Below are 21518 nucleotides of genomic sequence, written 5' to 3' on the forward strand. Positions count from 1 at the left end.
ATAACAGCCAGAAGGAGCATTTGTAACATTTATATCAAATGTTGAGGCAAATATTTGGTTACTAAAAACCTAAATATGCAATCAGAAAATACAGACTGTGAGAGTGATATATATTACAGGATATACCTCCTAAATACAAATCTTCACTTTGTAGCTATGTTGGGATTGGTGAATGTTGAGTGAAAGGAATAATGTGACCTGGTGATGATTGCCAGGATGATTAACAGCCGTCCTCTTCCTGTACTAGAAGCATTGGCCCATGTGGGGTACAGTGCTTTAATCAAGTCCTTTCAGAGTGTTAGTCTCAGTAACTCTCCCGACCTCATTGCCCTGATCCTCAGCACTAGAAACAAACTTAGGAAAAACATGACTAATTTCTCGGATAAAGGAGGTGGGGCATTGAATGGTGAGAAAAGGGGGGATTCAAGGGGAAAGATTTGTTCAATTTATTTTCTCTCCAAAGTGTCTGAAATCAGTAGATCCACTGGAACAAAGGAGTTCTGTGCCATTGAGACTGGCCAAGTAGTCGGAGGTCAGGAAATCACATATTGCACATTTAGTTAAAAAAAAACTAATTTATTGATGTTCTGCAATTTACAACATGACTGAGAAATTTCTAACCCTCCAAAATAACACCATTCCATCGAGCTTGCAATTTAATTTAAACCCCTATGCATAGCCATCAAGTTGTAATGATCTGGGCCACGAGGTTCACATTTAGCTGCACAGATGCTAAACACACAATTAAAACACCACTTCTTACCCCGCCCCATCCCTCAAAATAGGATTCTGCACTCAAGTAGATTTAGACAGGTCAGTGTGCTTTAAATGGTGAGTGTTCAGATTCACTGTGTTTTACAGTCCACATCTCCACCCCCCGTCAGCTTCACTGTCTTCAGCTCCTGCACCATCTCCTGTTCCAGCTGCAAGATTTCGGTTGGCTTTTTATACTGGGGAGGAAAGAAATTTCAATATATAAAAATATTTCATAATCTATTGCCACAACCATGGCATACGTCTTGTAGCTTCCAAACCCCACAATAGTTGTTAGAGATAAAAGAACAAAGAAAATTACAGCACAGGAATAGGCCCTTCGGCCCTCGAAGTTTGCACTGACCATGCTGCCCGACTGAACTAAACCCCCTACCCTTCCGGAAAGAATAGTAAATAAACGGCAAGCTTATAATTCTCACCACCACATGCCACTTCTGCATCCATTTTTGGGGAAAAAAAAGTTATTTTCTTTGCATAACTATCAATTGCAACGGCTCATCAAGGATCCTTCGACAGACCCTTCCAAACCTGTGACCTCTACCATCTAGAAGGACAAGGGCAGCAAATACATGGAACGCCACCACCTGGAAGTCCACTGCTATCCTGATTTTCAACCATAATCACTGTTTCTGGGTCAAAATCCTGGGACACCCCAATAGCACTGTGGATATACCTACACCACATGGACTGCAGGGGTTTGAGAAAGCAGCTCATCACCATCTCAAGGGCAATTGGGGATGGACAATAAAAGGAACTATGCCTGGTGTTTTAAACATAAAAAGGTAATTATAAAGGTGTGAAGATAGAGCTGGCTAAAGTGAACTGTGAAACTATGTGGAAAGATGGATAGTAGGGATGCAGTGACCGTCTTTTAAGGAAATAGAAACATAGAAAACTACAGCACAAAACAGGCCCTTCAGCCCCACAAGTTGTGCCGAACATATCCCTACCTTCTAGGCCTACCTATAACCCTCCATCCTATTAAGTCCCATGTACTCATCCAGGAGTCTCTTAAAAGACCCTATTGAGTTTGCCTCCACCATCACTGACGGCAGCCGATTCCACTCACCCACCACCCTCTGTGTGAAAAACTTCCCCCTAACATTTCCCCTGTACCTACTCCCCAGCACCTTAAACCTGTGTCCTCTCGTAGCAGCCATTTCCACCCTGGGAAAAAACCTCAGAGTCCACCCGATCTATGCCTCTCAACATCTTATATACCTCTATTAGGTCTCCTCTCATCCTACGTCTCTCCAAGGAGAAAAGACCGAGCTCCCTCAGCCTATCCTCATAAGGCATGCCACTCAATCCAGGCAACATCGCCTCTGCACCCTTTCAATCTTTTCCACATCCTTCCTGTAATGAGGCAACCAGAACTGAGCACAGTACTCCAAGTGGGGTCTGACAAGGGTCTTATATAGCTGCATCATTATCCCCGGACTCCTAAACTCAATCCCTCGATTGATAAAGGCCAGCACACCATATGCCGCCTTAACTACCTCCTCTATCTGCGGGGCCGATTTTAGAGTCCTATGGACCCAGACCCTTCTGATCCTCTACAGTACTAAGAGTCTTTCCCTTTATATTGTACTCCTTCATCCCATTTGACCTGCCAAAATGGACCACTACGCATTTATCTGGGTTGAAGTCCATCTGCCACTTCTCTGCCCAGTCTTGCATCCTATCTATGTCCCTCTGTAACTTCTGACATCCCTCCAGACTATCCACAACCCCATCAACCTTCGTGTCGTCGGCAAACTTACCAACCCATCCCTCCACTTCCTCATCCAGGTCATTTATGAAAATGACAAAGCAGCAAGGGTCCCAGAACAGATCCCTGGGGCACACCACTGGTGACCGCCTTCCATTTAGAAAAAGACCCATCTATACCCACTCTCTGCCTCCTTTGGGCAAGCACAGTAAGAAGTCTCACAACACCAGGTTAAAGTCCAACAGGTTTATTTGGTAGCAAATACCATAAGCTTTCGGAGCAATGCTCCTTCGTCAGATGGAGTGGTCTCTGTTCTCAAACAGGGCACAGACACAGAAATCAAATTACAGAATACTGATTAGAATGCAAATCTCTACAGCCAGCCAGGTCTTAAATGCACAGACAATGTGGGTGGAGGGAGCATTTAACACAGGTTAAAGAGATGTGTATTGTCTCCAGACAGTACAGCTTGTGAAATTGTGCAAGTCCAGGAGTCAAGCTGCGGGGGTTACTGATAATGTGACATAAATCCAACATCCCGGTTTAGACCGTCCTCATGTGTGCGAAACTTGGCTATCAGTTTCTGCTCAGTGACTCTGCGCTGTCGTGTGTCGTGAAGGCCGCCTTGGAGAACGCTTACCTGAAGATCCAAGGCTGAATGCCCGTGACTGCTGAAATGCTCCCCCACAGGAAGAGAACAGTCTTGTCTGGTGATTGTCGAGCAGTGTTCATTCATCCGTTGTCGTAGCGTCTGCATGGTTTCCCCAATGTACCATGCCTCGGGACATCCTTTCTTGCAGCGTATCAGGTAGACAACGTTGGCCGAGTTGCAAGAGTAGGTACCATGTACCTGGTAGATGGTGTTCTCACGTGAGATGATGGCATCCGTGTTGATGATCCGGCACGTCTTGCAGAGGTTGCTGTGGCATGGTTGTGTGGTGTCGTGGTCACTGTTCTCCTGAAGGCTGGGTAGTTTGCTGCGGACAATGGTCTGTTTGAGGTTGCGTGGTTGTTTGAAGGCAAGAAGTGGGGGTGTGGGGATGGCCTTGGCGAGATGTTCGTCTTCATCAATGACATGTTGAAGGCTCCGGAGGAGATGCCGTAGCTTCTCCGCTCCGGGGAAGTACTGGACGACGAAGGGTACTCTGTCCACCGTGTCCCGTCTTTGTCTTCTGAGGAGGTCGGTGCGGTTTTTCGCTGTGGCACGTCGGAACTGTTGATCGATGAGTCGAGCGCCATTTGGGCAAGCCAGTTCTGGATCCACAGGGCAGCAGCCCCTTGGATCCCATGCCCTCTCACTTTTTCTAGAAGCCTTGCATGGGGGACCTTATCGAACGCCTTGCTAAAATCCATACAAACCACATCTACCGCTTTCCCTTCGTCAATGTGTTTAGTCACATTTTCGAAGAACTCCACCAGGCTCATAAGGCACGATCTGCCTTTGACAAAGCCATGCTGAGTATTCTTGAGCATACTAAACCTCTCTAACTGCTCATAAATCTTGTCCCTCAGGATCTTCTCCATCAGCTTACCAACCACTGAGGTTAGACTCACCGATTGGTAATTTCCTGGGCTACCCCTATTCCTTCTTGAAAATAGGAACCACATCCGCAATCCTCCAATCCTCCGGCACCTCCCCCGTCTCCATTGACGACGCAAAGATCATCGCCAGAGGCTCTGCAATCTCTTCCCTCGCCTCCCACAGTAACCTGGGGTACATCCCATCCGGACCCGGCGACTTATCTATCTTGATGCCATTCAAAGATTCCAGCACAACCTGTTAAATTCCACATACTCAATCTTTTCAGTTCGCCGCAAGCCCGCAGTACATCCACCCAGGTCCTTCTCCTCTGTGAAAACCGAGGCAAAATACTCATTAAGCACCTCTGCCATTTCTACTGGTTCTGTACAGATTTTCCCGCCTTCACCTTTTATAGGCCCTAAGGCATTGGTTATAATTTTCCAAAATTATCCAACATTTAAATTCAGGAATGGTCTCATTGGATTGGAAAATAACCAATATAAAACTTGAATTCAAGAAAGGAGACAGAAAGAAAGCAGGAAACTATAGGTTAGTTAGCCTAACATCTGTCATAGGGAAACTGCTAAAGGCTATTATTATGGAAGTTATAGCAGTATAATTAGAAAATCATAATGGGATCAGGCAGAGTCAACAAGGTTTTGGGAAGAGAAATGGTATTTAACTCATTTATTAGAATACTCTGAGGAAATAATAAGCAAGGTGGATACAGATGAACCTGTAGATGTGATGTTCTGGGATTTCCAAAGACATTTGATAAGGTGTCACATCAAAATAAGGGCTTATGATGTATGGGTAACATGTTAGCATGGATAAAGGATTGGTTAGAAAACCAGAAGCAGAGAATAGGGATAAATGGGTCTTCTTTGGGTTAGCAAGTTGTAACCTGTGGAGTACCACAAGGATCAATGCTGGAGTCTCAACTGTTTGCAAACTATATCAATGACTTGGAGGAAGACACTGAATGTATGGTAGCTAAATTTGCCAAAATAGGCAGGAAAGTAAATTAGAAAGGAGGTAATGAGTTCACAAAGGAATTTAAATACGTTAAGTGAGTGTTCAAGAAAGGAAATAGAAATGACCCTGGTAATTATAGGCCAGTTAGTCTTACTTCGGTGGTCAGTAAGTTAATGGAAAAGGTTCTGAGGGATAGGATTTATGACCATTTGGAAAGATGCAGCTTAATCCGGGATAGTCAACACGGCTTCGTGAAGGGTAAGTCTTGCCTCACAAATTTGACTGAATTTTTTGAGGTGGTAACTAAGTGTGTAGATGAAGGTAGAGCAGTTGATGTCATACACATGGATTTTAGTAAGGCGTTTGATAAGGTTCCCCATGGTCGGCTCATGAAGAAAGTAAGGAGGTGTGGGATAGAGGGAAGTTTGGCCGATTGGATAAGTAACTGGCTATCTCATAGAAGACAGAGGGTGGTGGTAGATGGAAAATTTTCAGACTGGAAACCGGTTACCAGCGGTGTGCCACAGGGATCAGTGCTTGGTCCTCTGCTCTTTGTGATTTTTATCAATTACTTGGAGGAGGGGGCTGAAGGTTGGGTCAGTAAATTTGCTGATGACACCAAAATTGGAGGAGTAGTGGATGAGGTGGAGGGCTGTTGTAGGCTGCAAAAAGGTTGAACAGGTTGGGCCTATCCCATGGGAGTTTAGATGAGTGAGGGGAAATCTTACTGAAACATACAATTCTGTGAAGTCTTGATAAGGTGGGTACAGGAAGGATGTTTCCTCTTTTGGGGGTAACTAAAATTAAGAGTTTAAGGATAAGAGGTCTTCTTTTTAGGATGGAGGTGAGGAGAATATTTTTCACTGAGGGTTGTTAGTCTGTGGAATTCTGTTCCCAGAAAGCAGTGGAGGCTCAAGGCTGAGTTAGGTTTTTGATAGACAAGGGAGCCCAGGATTATGGGAACAAACAGGAAGATGGAGTTGAGACCACAAAACGCAGCCATGGTCTTAAATGGCAGAGCAGGCTTAAAGGGCCAAATGGCCTACTCCTGCTCTTAAGTCCTATGTTCCTCCATTATAATTACACAACCATTAGTCCACTCCCTTCACCTCTACCTTTGATGGGCAGATCTCAACAAAACCAATGGTCATTTCTTTCCTGCATTGATTTCCATCTACATTCTCTCAAACCCAAGGAGTGCAGGCTTGAGTGCAACTAACAATCAGTTTAACACCATCAAACATTCTCAGGCATTGCTGATATGCAGCCACACACTCCAATTGCCCTGTCTGCTGGGCATGGTACAGAAAACAAAGCACTCACTGTGATGATGAGGGTGTTGTTGGCGTGTGTGAAGCTGAGCGCTGAACTATCCAGGGGCAATCTGCACCGGTCCATATCTGGAATGTTAAACTTCTTGTAATACCTGGACAGTGCAAGAGGGAGTTCAGGTCAGTGTCAGTACACAAAAAGGAAAAGGATAGCTAAAGTGAGCATTGGTCCCTTAGAGGGTGAGACGGGTGAATTAATAATGGGGAACAAGGAAATGGCAGAGATTTTGAATAAGTATTTTTAATCTGTCTTCACACTAGAAGGTACAAAAAGCCTCCCAAGAATAGTTTAAAAAAAGCAGGAGGCAGAATTAAGGTGAAACAATGATCACTGGACAAAACAAATATGAAAAATGGAATGAAAGGTTGACCAGCTCCTTTATTCAAGATAGATAAAAGGGAACCAGTAGATGGATTTCCAAAAAGCATTCGATAAAAGACTATAGCACAACATAAGAGCTCATGGTGTTGGGGGTGACATAGACAGAGGATTGATTGACTAATTGGAAACGGTTAAAATAATTGGGTCACTTTCCGGTTGGTAAAGTGTAACTGGCAGAGTGCCGAGGGACCAGTGCTGGCTCCTCAACTATTTACAAGCTCCATTCATGAGTTGTATGATGGGACTGACTGCCTTGTAGCTAAATTTGCTAATGATACAATAGATACAATAGTTCTGCAAAGAGATATAGAATAGTTAGCGAGTGAGCAAAAACGTGGCAGATGGAGTACAATGTAGGAAAATGTGGTTACCCACTTGCTCGGGAAAAATAGAAAAACAATATTATTTAAATTGAGAGAGACTGCAGACCAAGCTAGACTCCCACCGACTATTCAAGGTCTGAAAGACATAACAGACTACAAGATGAAGGCAAGTAAAATCGCCAGCTCCAATGCACCCCTCTCCAATGAGCTCAATGCATTTTATGCTCATTTTAAGCAAGAGGTCAGCGAGAGCACGCCCTCCATCCTGGAAGTCTCAGATGAACCTGTATCCGAGATCACCATTGCTGATGTCAGATCAGCCTTCTCAAAAGTCGACCCACAGAAAGCGACTGGCCCGGATAGGGTAGTCATGATGTGGAGATGCCGGCGTTGGACTGGGGTGAACACAGTAAGAGTTTTAACAGCACCAGGTTAAAGTCCAACAGGTTTATTTGTTAGCAAACACCATTAGCTTTCGGAGCGCTGCTCCTGCGTGACGAAGGAGCAGCGCTCCGAAAGCTAATGGTGTTTGCTACCAAATAAACCTGTTGGACTTTAACCTGGTGCTGTTAAAACTCTTACCGGATAGGGTACCCAGACAAGCACTCAGATCCTGCGTGGACCAGTTGGAGGGGGTAATCGCAGACATCTTCAACTTCTCTTTAGTGCTTCGAGAGGTTAGTCATGGAATGAATCAATTCCTGCCTATCAGACTACCTGGATCCACTACAGTTCACCTACCACCGCAACAGGTCCACAACAGATGCCATCTCCCTGGCCCTGCACTCAATCCTGGAACACCTAGATTACAAAGATACCTAGGTATTAACTACAGCTCAGCCTTCAACACCATTATTCCTACGAGACTCATCTCCAAACTCCATGGCCTACAGCTCGGCTCTTTGCTTTGTGACAGGATCCTAGACTTCCTAACCCACTGACTGCAGTCAGTAAGGATAGGCAACAACACCTGCTCCACAATCCATCCTCAACACCGGTGCACCGCAAGGCTGTGTCCTCAGCACCTTACTATACTTATACAGCTTTGACTGTATGGCCAAATTCCCCTCTAAGTTTGCTGATATCACCACCATTGTGGGTCGGAACAATGATGAGACACAGTTGTGGGTAGCACGGTAGCACAGTGGTTAGCACTGCTGCTTCACAGCTCCAGGGACTTGGGTTCGATTCCCAGCTTGGGTCACTGTCTGTGTGGAGTTTGCACATTCTCCTCGTGTCTGCGTGGGTTTCCTCCGGGTGCTCCAGTTTCCTCCCACAGTCCAAAGATGTGCGGGTTGGGTTGATTGGCCATGCTAAAAATTGCCCTTAGTGTCCTGAAATGCATAGGTTAGAGGGATTAGTGGGTAAATATGTAGGAATATGGGGGTAGGACCTGGGTGGGATTGTGGTCGGTGCAGACTCAATGGGCCGAATGGCCTCTTTTTGTACTGTAGGGGTTCTATGATTCTATGAGCACAGGAAAGAATGAGAGAATCTGGTGAACTGGTGCAACGACAATAATCTCTCCCGCAATGTCAGCAAAATGAAGGAGATAGTCAAGGACTTCAGGAAGCAAGCAGGATGAAATATAAAAGTGGAAAATCTTGTTACAACTGTACAAGGCATTGGCGAGACCTCACCGAGAGTACCATGTACATTTTTACTCTTAAGGAGGAGTGCATTGGAAGGTCAGAAAGAGATCATTTGGTTGATTCCTGGGATGAAAGGGTTTGACTTATGAGCAGGTTACGCCAATACTCATTGGAATTTAGAAGGATGAGAGGTGGTCTTATGAAACATAAGATTCTGAGGGGGCAAGACATGGTAGATGTTCAGAGACCATAAGAGTTATCATAGAATCCTACAATGCAGGAGGCGGCCATTCGGCCCACCGAGTCTGAACCGACCACAATGCCACCCAGGCCCTATCCCCATAACCCCATGCATTTACCCTAGCTAATCCCCCTGACACTAAGGGACAATTTAGCACGGCCAATCCATCTAACCCGCACGTCTTTGGGAGGAAACCGGAGCACCCGGAGGAAATCCACGCAGACACAGGGAGAACGTGCAGACTCCGCACAGTGGCCCAAGCCGGGAATCGAATCCGGGTCCCTGGCGCTGTGCCACCGTGCCGCTCACAGTTTAAGAACAAATGGACTCCCGTTCAAGAGGGAAATGAGGAGGAATCATTGGTCTTTGGAATTCTCTCCCAGAGAGCACTGAAGGCCAGGTCATTGAATACATTCAAAGCTGAACAAGAATTTTTGAATTGACAATTGATTTAAGGGTTCTGGGGAATTGGCAGAAAGTGGAGCTAAAGCCACAATTAAATCAGCCATGATCTCAGTGAATGACAGGGTAACTCGGTGGATCAAATGGCCTCCTCCTGCTTCTATTTCTCATGACCATACCTCGATCTATTATAATATTTAAAATTCTAAGAGGCTCCGATAAACACAAAGCATTTCTACTTGTGGCGATGAACAAAATTAGAAGTCATCAATATAAGATAGCCACCAAGAAACCATCAAGAGAAATTTCTTTACTCAGAGCGGTGAAAATGTGGAACTCACTACCACAGGGAACATTTGAGACAAATAGTGCAGATGCATTTAAAGGCAAGCCACAAAAGCACATGAGAGAAGGGAATGAAGGGTTATTCTGATAGAATTCTATGAGGGAGAATGGGAAGAGGCTTGAGTGGAACAAAAACATCATCAAGTACTGATTAGGCCAAATTGCCAGTTTGTGTGTCGTATATTCTAAATAATTCTATGACTGGGCTATTGGATGAGCTACTGGAAAGCAGTCTGTGGCCGTGGAACCCATATCCCAACAGGATTAGCACCGTCCAAAAAGAGGGATAGGAACTGGTGAATGGAATCTCTCAACTGGAAACAGTAAAAACCAAAATGTTGGGAAATTAAAAGCAAAAAGAGAAAGTGGGGAAAACATAGCTGGTCCACATAGAGGACAGAGCCCCAGCACAGAATTTTCACTAGAACAAAAAACAAATTACTTTTTGTTGGAGGTTCTGACAATGCAACATCTTTGGTCTGGCTCAATGCTGACGCTGTAGACTTTTTTGGGGTATGGCAGATTTCGGATCCTCCACTGAAAGCTCGTCTTGGTGTCTTTCCTTGTGAAAATAGGCTGAAATAAGTTTTTAAATAAAATATAAATGTTAAAATAGCAGCAGAGATCATAGCAATATATTTGTCAAATTGAGTGTAAACCAACCAAACTCAGTCACATAAGTAATCAAGCTAAACCCAAGAAGAAATGTGCACCTGTCCACCAAGGAGATACACTCACCTAGTTAAATACATAGAATTTAAACACACATCATTTAGGTTTCTTGTTTAGAGCCACTTACATTGCTGCTACTTTCCTGTATCAGCTGCTGCTCCAGGTTCCCAACCGCTCCAGAAAATGTTTCACCCATTTCAATCTGCCACTGTCCCTGGGATCCCAGTTGACTTTTCTGCCTCCATTTCCTGACTACAAGCATAAAGAGACTTAATGTAATCAATATATATACCAACCAATACAATACCTTACGTGCAACATTCTACAGAGACCTGCATTGTTAAAATCAGGCCTTTGTATTTATGGGCAACATTTGCACAAAAGACACAGAGTGCTTCATTACTGATAGATTTCCACCATCCACACACTAAGGTAACTATTGAGAGAAGTTGAATCTGTCGTCCTAAATTGACCGGAATTGAATTTGAGCAAAACGGAAGGCTCTGACCCAAAGCAGCCAGCGAATGGCAGTAGTAAATACCAGTCCAGTAACAAAGACACTGTAATGAACATTGCAATTACTTTACTGATCATTGAGCCACATAGACAATAGTAATTCTTGACTCTTTCTTGAATTTAAATTGACTGTTGTATATCTGACTTGGGGTAGTACCGGCTGACTGGAAAACAGCTACTGTTACGCCACTGTTTAAAAAAGGAAGTAGACAAAAGGCGGGTAACTACAGGCCGGTTAGCTTAACGTCCGTAGTTGGGAAGATGCTAGAGTCCATTATTAAAGAGGAAATAACAGAGCACCTGAATAAGAATGGTTCGATCAAGCAGACGCAGCATGGATTCATGAAGGGAAAGTCGTGTTTGACGAATCTACTGGACTTTTATGAAGATGTCACTAGTACGGTTGACAGAGGGGAACCGGTGGATGTGGTGTTTTTAGATTTCCAGAAGGCGTTCGATAAGGTGCCTCACAAAAGGTTGCTGCAGAAGATTGGGGTACACGGAGTTAGGGGTAAGGTGTTGGCGTGGATTGGGGATTGGCTATCTAACAGGAAGCAGAGAGTTGGGATAAATGGGTGCTTTTCTGGTTGGCAGTTGGTGACCAGTGGCGTGCCGCAGGGATCGGTGCTGGGGCCTCAATTGTTTACCATTTACATAGATGATCTGGAGGAGGGGACTGAATCTAGGGTATTCAAGTTTGCTGATGACACGAAGGTGAGTGGGAAAGCGAATTGCGTGGAGGACGCGGAAAGTCTGCAGAGAGATTTGGATAGGCTGAGCGAGTGGGCGAGGATCTGGCAGATGGAATATAACGTTAGCAAATGTGAGGTTATCCACTTTGGAAGAAATAATAGTAAATTGGAATATTATTTAAATGGAGAAAAATTACATCGTGCGACTGTGCAGAGGGACCTGGGGGTCCTTGTGCACGAATCGCAAAAACTCAGTCTGCAGGTGCAGCAGGTGATCAAGAAGGCGAATGGAATGTTGGCCTTTATCGCGAAGGGGATAGAATATAAAAGCAGGGAGGTCTTGCTGCAACTGTACAAGGCACTGGTGAGGCCGCAACTGGAGTACTGTGTGCAGTTTTGGTCCCCTTATTTGCGAAAGGATATATTGGCCTTGGAGGGAGTGCAGAGAAGGTTCACCAGGTTGATACCGGAGATGAGGGGTGTAGCTTATGAGGAGAGATTAAACAGATTGGGTCTGTACTCGTTGGAGTTTAGAAGGATGAGGGGTGATCTTATAGAGACATATAAGATAATGAAGGGGCTGGATAGGGTAGAGGTGGAGAGATTCTTTCCACTTAGAAGGGAAACCAGAACTAGAGGGCACAGCCTCAAAATAAGGGGGGGCCGGTTCAGAACAGAGTTGAGGGGGAACTTCTTCTCTCAGAGGGTAGTGAATCTCTGGAATTCTCTGCCCATTGAAGTGGTGGAGGCTTCCTCGTTGAATATGTTTAAATCACGGGTAGATAGTTTTCTGATTGATAAGGGAATTAGGGATTATGGGGAGCAGGCGGGTAAGTGGAACTGATTCACTTCAGATCAGCCATGATCTTGTTGAATGGCGGGGCAGCCTCGAAGGGCCAGATGGCCTACTCCTGCTCCTATTTCTTATGTTCTTATGTTGGCAGTGTTTAATAGGACAGAGCGGAGGGAGCTTTACTCTGTGCTGTATCTGTCCTGGGAGTGTTTGATCGGGACAGTGTAGAGACAGCTTTACTGTGTACCTAACCCCATGCTGTACTATCCTGGGAGTGTTTGATGGGGACAGCATTGAGGTAGCTTTATTCTTTACCTATCCCTAATGCCAGAGAGGAGAGGCTAGCTTCCCTCAATTTGAAGGCAGCATTTTACAAAAGGAGCTGTCACAAAACCCCAATAACGTTGGAGTAATATTTGATTTAAACAAAGCTGGTCATAGTCGTCAGAGACCAGTCAGGACACAGAGCTGCTTACTAAAGAATTAATTGTTCAGCTGCATTCACAACTTTTGTGATAATGGAGAAAGTGAAGTAGTCCATGCTGGCCTACAGCAGAACCGAATAACATTCAGGCATGGGCAGAAAAGTGGCAGATAACATTTGTACCACAACTGTGTCACGGAATTATCACCTCCAACAGGTAAAAACTTAGCAATTACCCTTTGACTTCTAACAGCCCCATCAGTAATAGGGAGCCATCCCACTGACCAGGAACTGAACAGGACTAGCTATACTAACATGGGATACTTTGACATACAACTCACCTCTGACCCTCTCAAGGCTGTTCCACCATCTACAAAGCTCAAATCAGGAGTGTGGTGGAATTCTGAATTTTGACAAGTTACTTCAACATCACTCCATTCCATGTGACCTCTCCCACCAAGAGCAGTAATATTGTGGAAGCAGCTTCACCCAAATTCCTCTCCATCCTGACCTGGACATTTGTTACTGGATAAAAGCAAATTACTGTAGATGCTGGAATCTGAAACCAAAAGAGAAAATGCTGGGAAATCTCAGCTGTCTGGCAGCATCTGTTAGGAGAGAAAAGAGCTGACATTTTGAGTCCAGATGATCCTTAAAAGGGACCTGATGAGATTTTCCAGCATTTTCTCTTTTGGACATTTAGTACCATTTCTTTGTACCTGGACTAGAATCCTGGAATTTCCCACCCAACAATATTGTGGATACGCCATCACAAGTTACTGCAGTGGTTCAAAAAGAAAATCCATCAACTTTCAGCAGTTAGGGATGGCCAAAAAATTGCAGCAAGTTCATACAAAATTTTATTCTGTTTGGTGTTTTCTTATTTCTAATGGCCAAGCATAATTTACCGAAAACCCCCCAACATAACCAGTACACTGTTATAGGAAATTAAAGTCTGCAGTGAGTAATCTGGTCCTTACCTATGAGTTGGTCATTGGAGACTTCATATTCTTCTACCATTTCACTGCCATCTAGAAATAAATAATGTACTTTCCTCTTACCTTGTTGGGGGAAGAAGAGAGATACAGTCAGAGCCATGTTAGGAGTTAGAATTACCACCAACAGGCCACACACTGCAAAATTACACAGGTTTTGTAAATCAGTATTACAGAATATAAACATTGAACCTTACTGAGTGCCTGCCAACTCCAACCTTGGCACTAACAATCTCCCACCACATAAGAACATAAACAATGGGAGCAGGTGGAGGCTATTCGGCCCTTTGAGCCCATTTTGTCAGTCAGAGACCCTGGCTAATCCCCCACTTCATTTTCCTGCACTATCCTCATCAGCCCTAGTGTTTCTAGATGTAGAAATCTCAGCTTTGAACATATTCAACACCCAAGGCCTCACAGCCAGTCCGTCCCGCACCTGTAACAAGATAAGAAATGGTTGGTTTCCAGCCGAGAACCTGTATCCACTCTCTCTCTATTACACTCACATTACCCCCACCCCGTCCCTGTTTAAACACTCCGCGTCTCTCAGCCCCAAACCCGGCTGGAAGCTCTCCTTCAGCCCCAGCCCCAGCCCCCCGGGGCCTCGGCCTCACCCTCCTGCCCCGGGGCCCCGGCCTCACCCTCTTGCCCCGGCCTCACCCTCCTGCCCCGGGGCCCCGGCCTCACCCTCCTGCCCCGGCCTCACCCTCCTGCCCCGGGGCCCCGGCCTCACCCTCCTGCCCCGGGGCCCCGGCCTCACCCTCCTGCCCCGGGGCCCCGGCCTCACCCTCCTGCAGCACCGCTGTTTTCTTCGCCCCCCGCAGACTCTCCAGCCAACTCTGCGCCGCCATCTTGCGGTACCTGCCCGGTCTCCATGGCAACCGCGGCTCCGCCCATCGACCCTGTGACCCACGCGGCCTCAGTCACGTGGCTGCACTGATTTAGTCAAAGTTTTAACGGAAACCGAATTCCTGCCTTTGTGCCGATAATTATAAACATCACAAACATTATAAACATAGTAAACATTATAAACATTATAATAAAATTATCATTGATTTTGTTCACCGATTGTCCGAGGAAACCGGAAGTGCTGTGTGTGTTTCCGGTGCGGTGGGTAAGTGGTCAGATATTTACCCCCAGCGGGAGGCCATTCAGCCCGTCCCTCCTGTGAGGGGCAAGGCCGCAGTGCCCGGGGACCGCAGGCTGCTTTCCCCGCCGAGGGTCCTCACCCCTCAGGCCAGGGGCGAGGTGGAGGAATCGCGGGGCCTTCATGATTAACCCCAGCCGGGGACGGGAATCGAAGCTGGAGTCGCTCCGCATCACTGACCAGCCGGCCGAGCTAAACTGACAGCAGTCCTCGGTGCCGGCTGTCCCAATGAGCCCTCACCGCCACTAAAACTTTTTAATATTTATTTATTAGTGTCACAAGTACATTAACACTGCAATGAAGTTGCTGTGAAAATCCCATTAGCGCTCTGTCAGGCAGCCAATTCCCAGCCCCACTCCCTGGGAAAGATTTTCCTCATGCCACTTTTACCAGTTATTTTTAAACCTCTGTCCACTCGCTCTCCATCCTTTCGCAGGACCTCCCCTCTCTGGCTGGACCCCTCCTGGTTTTTGAACACTTTTTGATCAGATCTCCTCTCAGCCTTGTATTTTTTTCTGAGGAAAACATTCCTAATTTCTGTCAGTTATCTCAGTAACTAAAGTTCCTCATTCCTTGAACAATTTTCATGAATCTTTCCTCCTTTTATAGATTAATTAGAGGATTCTCTTCAATAGGATTTGAGTGGGATGTGGGGTCCTGATTGGCTACTTCTCAATGGGGTTTGACCTGTTAATAGAAGATCATTTGTGTGTGTAAAAGTGTTTTTTCACATTAAGCACAATTTAATTGTGTTTGTTCCTAGCACCTAACAATAGGAATAAATACCCTCCAGGGCAGAAAGATTAGAAATGCTTACATAAAGCTCACTGGTCAGTATCTTGCGGATGTGTTTATGAATTTTAACCAATGCATCCTCCCCATTATTTCCCCAGTGGAAATCAAGGTATTTGCTTTTTCCACCCCCTAGCTCTACATAGAAGTTCATTAACAGTTGGATGAAAATCAGATAACTACGTACAAGAGTGATTAAAACTTTGTTTATAAATTCTCAAATAAAAATAAAGTGTGGGAAATACCCACTGACTCACAGTTGACACCTAAAGTGGATAAATATATGAAAATGTTTCAGCAAAGTTAATTCCAATTGCTGATGAGCCTGAAGCCACAACCCAAAGTGGGTCAGCTTTGACAAAGGGATGTCTGGACTCTCAACATCAGCTCTTTTCTCTGCTTTTTGGTTTCAGATTCCAGCATCCACAGTAATTTGCTTTTATCCAGGGTACTAATACTTCCAGTCTTATTCAGGAAGCTATGGGAGACGGATGTTATGGGAAGTGACAAAGATATACTGGTGTATTAGATTTTTTTTAGATTGGGGCTGAGTAGAGTTAGTTTTATTCTGTATCGAATCGTACTGTAGATCATCTGAGTGTGTTTGATGCTGACACTGGGCCTCACACGGAGGTTGAGGGGAGACATGATAGAGGTCTACAAAATTATGAGAGACATAGGGTGGATAGTCAGAGGCTTTTTCCCAGGTTGGAAGTGTCAATTACAAGAGTGGAAGTGTCAATTACAAAGGGGGCACAGGTTCAAGGTGAGAGGGGGAAAGTTTAAGGGAGATTTGCGGGGGAAGTTTTTCACACAGAATGGTGGGTGTCTGGAACGCGCTGCCAGAGGAGGTGGTGGAAGCAGGCACATTAGCAACATTTAAGAGGCATCTGGATCGGTACATGAATAGGGAGGGAATAGAGGGATATGGACCGAGTAAGGGCAGAAGATTTTTTTTTTAGTTTAGTTAGGGCATCATGATCGGCACAGGCTTGGAGGGCTGAAGGGCCTGTTCCTGTGCTGTACTTTTCTTTGTTCTTAAGGGAAGTATTCTGTAGCCCAATATTAACATAATTCATAATGAACACCAAAACCACACACAAAAGATTAACAGTCACTGCTCCCAGTAACCTGGTGAATGAATCAGTCCAGGAGAAAGGGGGAAGACATCCATGAATTTTGACTCCTGTTTTTGTGATTCCTGCTGAAAAGTGCATGTGTGTACTCATCTACAATCATCAGATTAAAACACTCTAGCAATCCAGATTGTTTTAAAAAGCTGGCTCTGTATGCTTTTGAGAAATGTAGACATAAGGGAGGCCTGACGATGGTCTATAAAATAATAATAGGTTCCATGTTATTTCAGTTAATAGAATCCCCACAGTGCAGAAGAAGGCCCTCCGGCTCATCGAGTCTGCACCAACAATAATACCCACCCCAGGCCCTATCTCCACAACCCCACACATTTACCCTGCTAACCTCCACATCACAGGACACTATGGGTAATTTAGCATGGCCAATCAATCTAACCCGCACATCTTTGGACTGTGGGAGGAAACCCACGCAGACGCGGGGAGAAAGTGCAAACTCCGCACAGACAGTGACCCAAGGCGAGAATCGAACCCAGGTGCCTGGAGCTGTGAGGCAGTAGTGCTAACCACTGTGCCACCGTGCCACCCCAGTTAGTTAGGTTGCAGAGGGCCAAAGGTCAATCTTGTAAGTTACCCGCAAGTAGAATGTTGTAACATGTTAAATGGTTCATTTCTCAGAGAATAATGAGACCAATGGAAGAGGTTGCTGGCTCATGTGGTGAATTCTGATTCGCTCAGTACAATCAAATGTGATCCAGAGATCAAGTCATACAACAGGTGGATACCAACTAAAATAATCCTGGCCAGTGTGGTCTCCTGCTCTAGTTTTGATTGCCTTAGGAAATTGAGAAAGGAATTTTCCAGATTTCCTTTTACTGGAATTCATCTTACATTTTAATACTGTTTTAAACCGCCCCTGGTAGGTTGCATTATTCTGGCGAGTAGGAATAGTCTTAGTCATGAAGCATTATGAAGTTATACTAAACCAATAATCATGGATTAGGTCTCAGTCTGATTCTGGAGACCACATTTTAGAATGGATGCAAAAAGATGAGAAAATGGAGGTGATCATGGAGCATTTGAGTATTTGTACAGTGATCTTAAAATCTCAATTGTTGGAACAGGTCGATTCCCAGTTTAGCCAGACTCTGAGTCAGTCGTGCAATGTATGGAGCCTCGGGGGATTGTAAAGGCATTTCGGAAGGTGAAACGAGTGCAGGATGTCCCACCAGCAACCGCCGGAGTGACTGTGAAGAAAGCAAAGCCGAATGAAGTCAGTAAAGGTAGAAAACGTTGTGACATTAACCCTTGTAGTGCGGATGTTGGAACAGACAGAAACTAAACAGAATCAAGAAGTGAATAATGAAAGAAGGATGTGTATTTAGACTATCTGGTCATTATTGCATTGCTATTGGAGGTTGCTATGCATAATTGGCTGCTGTGTTTCCTACATAAGAATGTCATTACACTTCAAAAGCAATACAATCTGTAAGACATGTTGATGCTTCCCGAGACCAGGAAAGGCACTATCCGAATCCAAGTCTTTATTTATTTACCATCTTAATATTTCTTTTGGAAATGTGTCAAGGCTCAATGTAAACCAAGTTGGCAAACACAGCAGCAATTTTCAGCAAAGAAAGATCCATCTAGAAGGACAAGGGCAGCAGGCGCAGGTGAACACCACCACCTACACGTTTGTAGCTGCCCCCCCCCCCCAACCCCACCTCCATGCCCCCCCAGCTCCAAACCCTCCCACTCCCTGCTCCCCACCCCCAGCTCTGAACACCCCCAACCCCAGCTCCCAGCCCCCCCAACCCCAGCTACATCCCTGCCCAACCCCAGCTCCCTGCCCCCCAACCCCAGCTCTCTGCCCCCCCAACCCCAGCTACATCCCTGCCCAACCCTAGCTCCCTGCCCCCCAACCCCAGCTACATCCCTGCCCAACCCCAGCTCCCTGCCCCCCAACCCCAGTTCCCTGCCCACCCAACCCCAGCTCCCTGCCCCCCAACCCAAGTTCCCTGCCCCCCCCAACATCCTGATTCATAGATCAGCGCCCCCTCCCCCAAACCCAGCTCTGTGCCTCCTGCCATCCTCAGTTTTATCTCCTCATACAAAACAACATCAAGAACGAATGGTTGCAGCTCCTGTCAATGATCAGAACACACTCCACCACACGGCAATGATCGGGACACACTCCACCACACGGCAATGATCCGGACACACTCCACCACACAGCAATGATCCGGACACACTCCACCACACGGCAATGATCGGGACACACTCCACCACACGGCAATGATCGGGACACACTCCACCACACGGCAATGATCAGAACACACTCCACCACACGGCAATGATCGGGACACACTCCACCACACGGCAATGATCAGAACACACTCCACCACACGGCAATGATCGGGACACACTCCACCACACGGCAATGATCGGGACACACTCCACCACACAGCAATGATCGGGACACACTCCACCACACGGCAATGATCAGAACACACTCCACCACACGGCAATGATCAGAACACACTCCACCACACGGTAATGATCGGGACACACTCCACCACACGGCAATGATCGGGACACACTCCACCACACGGCAATGATCGGGACACACTCCACCACACGGCAATGATCGGGACACACTCCACCACACGGCAATGATCGGGACACACTCCACCACACGGCAATGATCGGGACACACTCCACCACACGGCAATGATCGGGACACACTCCACCACACGGCAATGATCGGGACACACTCCACCACACGGCAATGATCGGGACACACTCCACCACACGGCAATGATCGGGACACACTCCACCACACAGCAATGATCGGGACACACTCCACCACACGGCAATGATCGGGACACACTCCACCACACGGCAATGATCAGAACACACTCCACCACATGTCAATGGTCCGGTCATGTTCCGCCATATGGCAGTTGACGTTAGCTGATCTTTCTTTATCTCATTTTGACAGAAGCCTGGCTGAGTGGATTGACAGTGTACATTGTCCAAGCAGGGATTGGTAAGGCTCGGACAGAAATCTTTCAGGAGCAGGTCGTACAGAATGGTGGGGAGGTCAGCCTTGCTTTCTCCCCTGCCGTTACCCACGTGATCATCGATGATGGGATGGATTGTGAGCGTGCCTTTCGCCTCCTGAAGCTGGAGGTGCTGCCCCCCAGTGTCCAGCTGGTGCGATCGACGTGGCTCAGTTTGTGCATCACAGAGAGGAGAATTCTGAGCACTGCGGGTTACAGCGTCTTCATCCCAGACAGATACCTGCCGCCTGAACAGTGCGCCAAGATTCAAGTATCAGCTGGTGAGGGTCAGCAAGGGAACACAGAGATCAGCTGTCAATCGGGGACACATACAAAGGCCCCGTTGAACTGTACAGAGGCAATAAAAACGATTACTGAGCTGCCAAAAGAGACCACACCGGAGGAAAAGAGTGAAACAGTACAAGCCACGACAGCACAGGTACAGTAACGCTCACTTGTCCCACCCTCTTCTCGAACCCCTTTGGCTCTTCAATTCTCCTCGATCTCTGCAACCCTTCAATTCTGCTCTCTTATCCAGCCCCAATTTTAATCTTCACACCATTGGCAGACATGCCTTCAGCTGCCTGGGTGCCAAGATCCGGAATTTCCTCCCAAAATCTCTCCACCTCTCCATCTCTTTCCTTTCCTTTAAGATGCTCCTTAAACCTCTCTCTTTGACCAAGCTTTTGGCCTCCTCCTGTTTAGACAGTGCCTCCTCTTGCCCCGCTGTGGCCAGTTATTGGAGCACAGTTACTGCTCTGCAGTGATCATTTATTTCACCCACTGTCATCGGGAGGTGGGGATCAGGTCGGGTTGCGTTGGATCAGGGTCACCCTGGAGAAGCAGAGATATGGGGAGCCACTGTCTGCAGTCTCTCTGATCTTTAGAAGAGGCTAAAAGTGTGCCCAGTGGCACTCAAGCATTGCATTGATCCGATGCTCTTGATAAGATTCTACATGAAGTCCTGATAATGACCTGTCTTGGGTGGGAATGCAGGTTGCCCATTCTAAGCCGCTTTTAAACAAAACACCTGCCTACTGTCCCCTTTGTCTACGTCAGTGAGGCATAAGGGGGTGAAAATGTCCCTCGTGTGGTACACGGCGTTAGCTGTGCCTCAGTGGATAACACCTCGGCTCTTGAGTCAGAACCATCGATTTGAGTCCCATTCCAGAAATCTGATCACTTTGACACTTCCATTGCAGTACTGAGGGAACACAACAACATTGGACAGCAATACTGAGGGAATGCTGCACTCAGAGGGTCAGTACTGAGGGAGTGCCGCACTGTCAGAGGGTCAGTACAGAGGGAGTGCCGCACTGTCAGAGGGTCAGTACTGAGGGAGTGCTGCACTGTCAGAGGGTCAGTACTGAGGGAGTGTGGCACTGTCAGAGGGTCAGTACTGAGGGAGTGTGGCACTGTCAGAGAGTCAGTACTGAGGGAGTGCCGCACTGTCAGAGGGTCAGTACTGAGGGAGTGCTGCACTGTCAGAGGGACAGTACTGGGGGAGTGCTGCACTTTCAGAGGGTCAGTGCTGAGGGAGTGCTGCACTGTCAGAGGGACAGTACTGAGGGAGTGCTGCACTGTCAGAGGGTCAGTACTGAGGGAGTGCTGCACTGTCAGAGGGACAGTACTGAGGGAATGCTGCATTGTCAGAGGGGCAGTACTGACGGAGTGCTGCACTGTCAGAGGATCAGTACTGAGGGAGTGCCGCACTGTCAGAGGGTCAGTACCGAGGG

General features: G+C 46.5%; 2 protein-coding genes across 3 annotated transcripts in view; one reads left to right on the forward strand and one right to left on the reverse strand.

Moving 5' to 3' along the window:
• Window positions 1-14: 14 nt before the first annotated feature.
• dpcd (deleted in primary ciliary dyskinesia homolog (mouse)) lies at window positions 15-14579 on the reverse strand. 2 transcript variants are annotated; one of them, XM_078223031.1, is made up of 6 exons: window positions 14478-14579; window positions 13676-13756; window positions 10398-10522; window positions 10041-10174; window positions 6306-6408; window positions 15-950 (listed from the first exon to the last, which is right to left on the reverse strand). In XM_078223031.1, exons 1-6 carry the CDS (start codon window positions 14539-14541, stop codon window positions 846-848), a joined length of 612 nt encoding a protein of 203 aa, XP_078079157.1. In that variant the 5' UTR covers window positions 14542-14579; the 3' UTR covers window positions 15-845. The 2 variants fall into 2 exon arrangements, with proteins under 2 accessions (XP_078079157.1, XP_078079158.1); XM_078223032.1 differs by lacking the exon at window positions 14478-14579 and adding an exon at window positions 14127-14160 and having other exon boundaries at window positions 562-950.
• Window positions 14580-14782: 203 nt separating this feature from the next.
• poll (polymerase (DNA directed), lambda) overlaps window positions 14783-21518 on the forward strand; it is a 30742-nt gene continuing 24006 nt past the window's right edge. Inside the window, exons 1-3 of the mRNA XM_078223002.1 lie at window positions 14783-14804; window positions 17845-18003; window positions 19722-20221. Of these exons, the coding sequence (XP_078079128.1) occupies window positions 17889-18003; window positions 19722-20221 (615 nt within the window). The 5' untranslated portion in view covers window positions 14783-14804; window positions 17845-17888. The remainder of the gene's footprint in view (window positions 14805-17844; window positions 18004-19721; window positions 20222-21518) is intronic.

The sequence above is a fragment of the Mustelus asterias genome, chromosome 11 (assembly GCF_964213995.1).
Source record: "Mustelus asterias chromosome 11, sMusAst1.hap1.1, whole genome shotgun sequence".
In the NCBI taxonomy this organism is placed as follows: Eukaryota; Metazoa; Chordata; class Chondrichthyes; order Carcharhiniformes; family Triakidae; genus Mustelus; species Mustelus asterias.

Coding starts and splice junctions, on each gene's coding strand:
- dpcd (XM_078223031.1), bottom strand. CDS start 14,541: ATGGCGGCGCAGAGTTGGCTGGAGAGTCTGCGGGGGGCGAAGAAAACA. Junction 13,757..14,477: donor AACAGCGGTGCTGCAGGAGG/GTGAGGCCGGGG, acceptor TCCCCCAACAAG/GTAAGAGGAAAGTACATTAT. Junction 10,523..13,675: donor CTCCAATGACCAACTCATAG/GTAAGGACCAGA, acceptor TTATGCTTGTAG/TCAGGAAATGGAGGCAGAAA.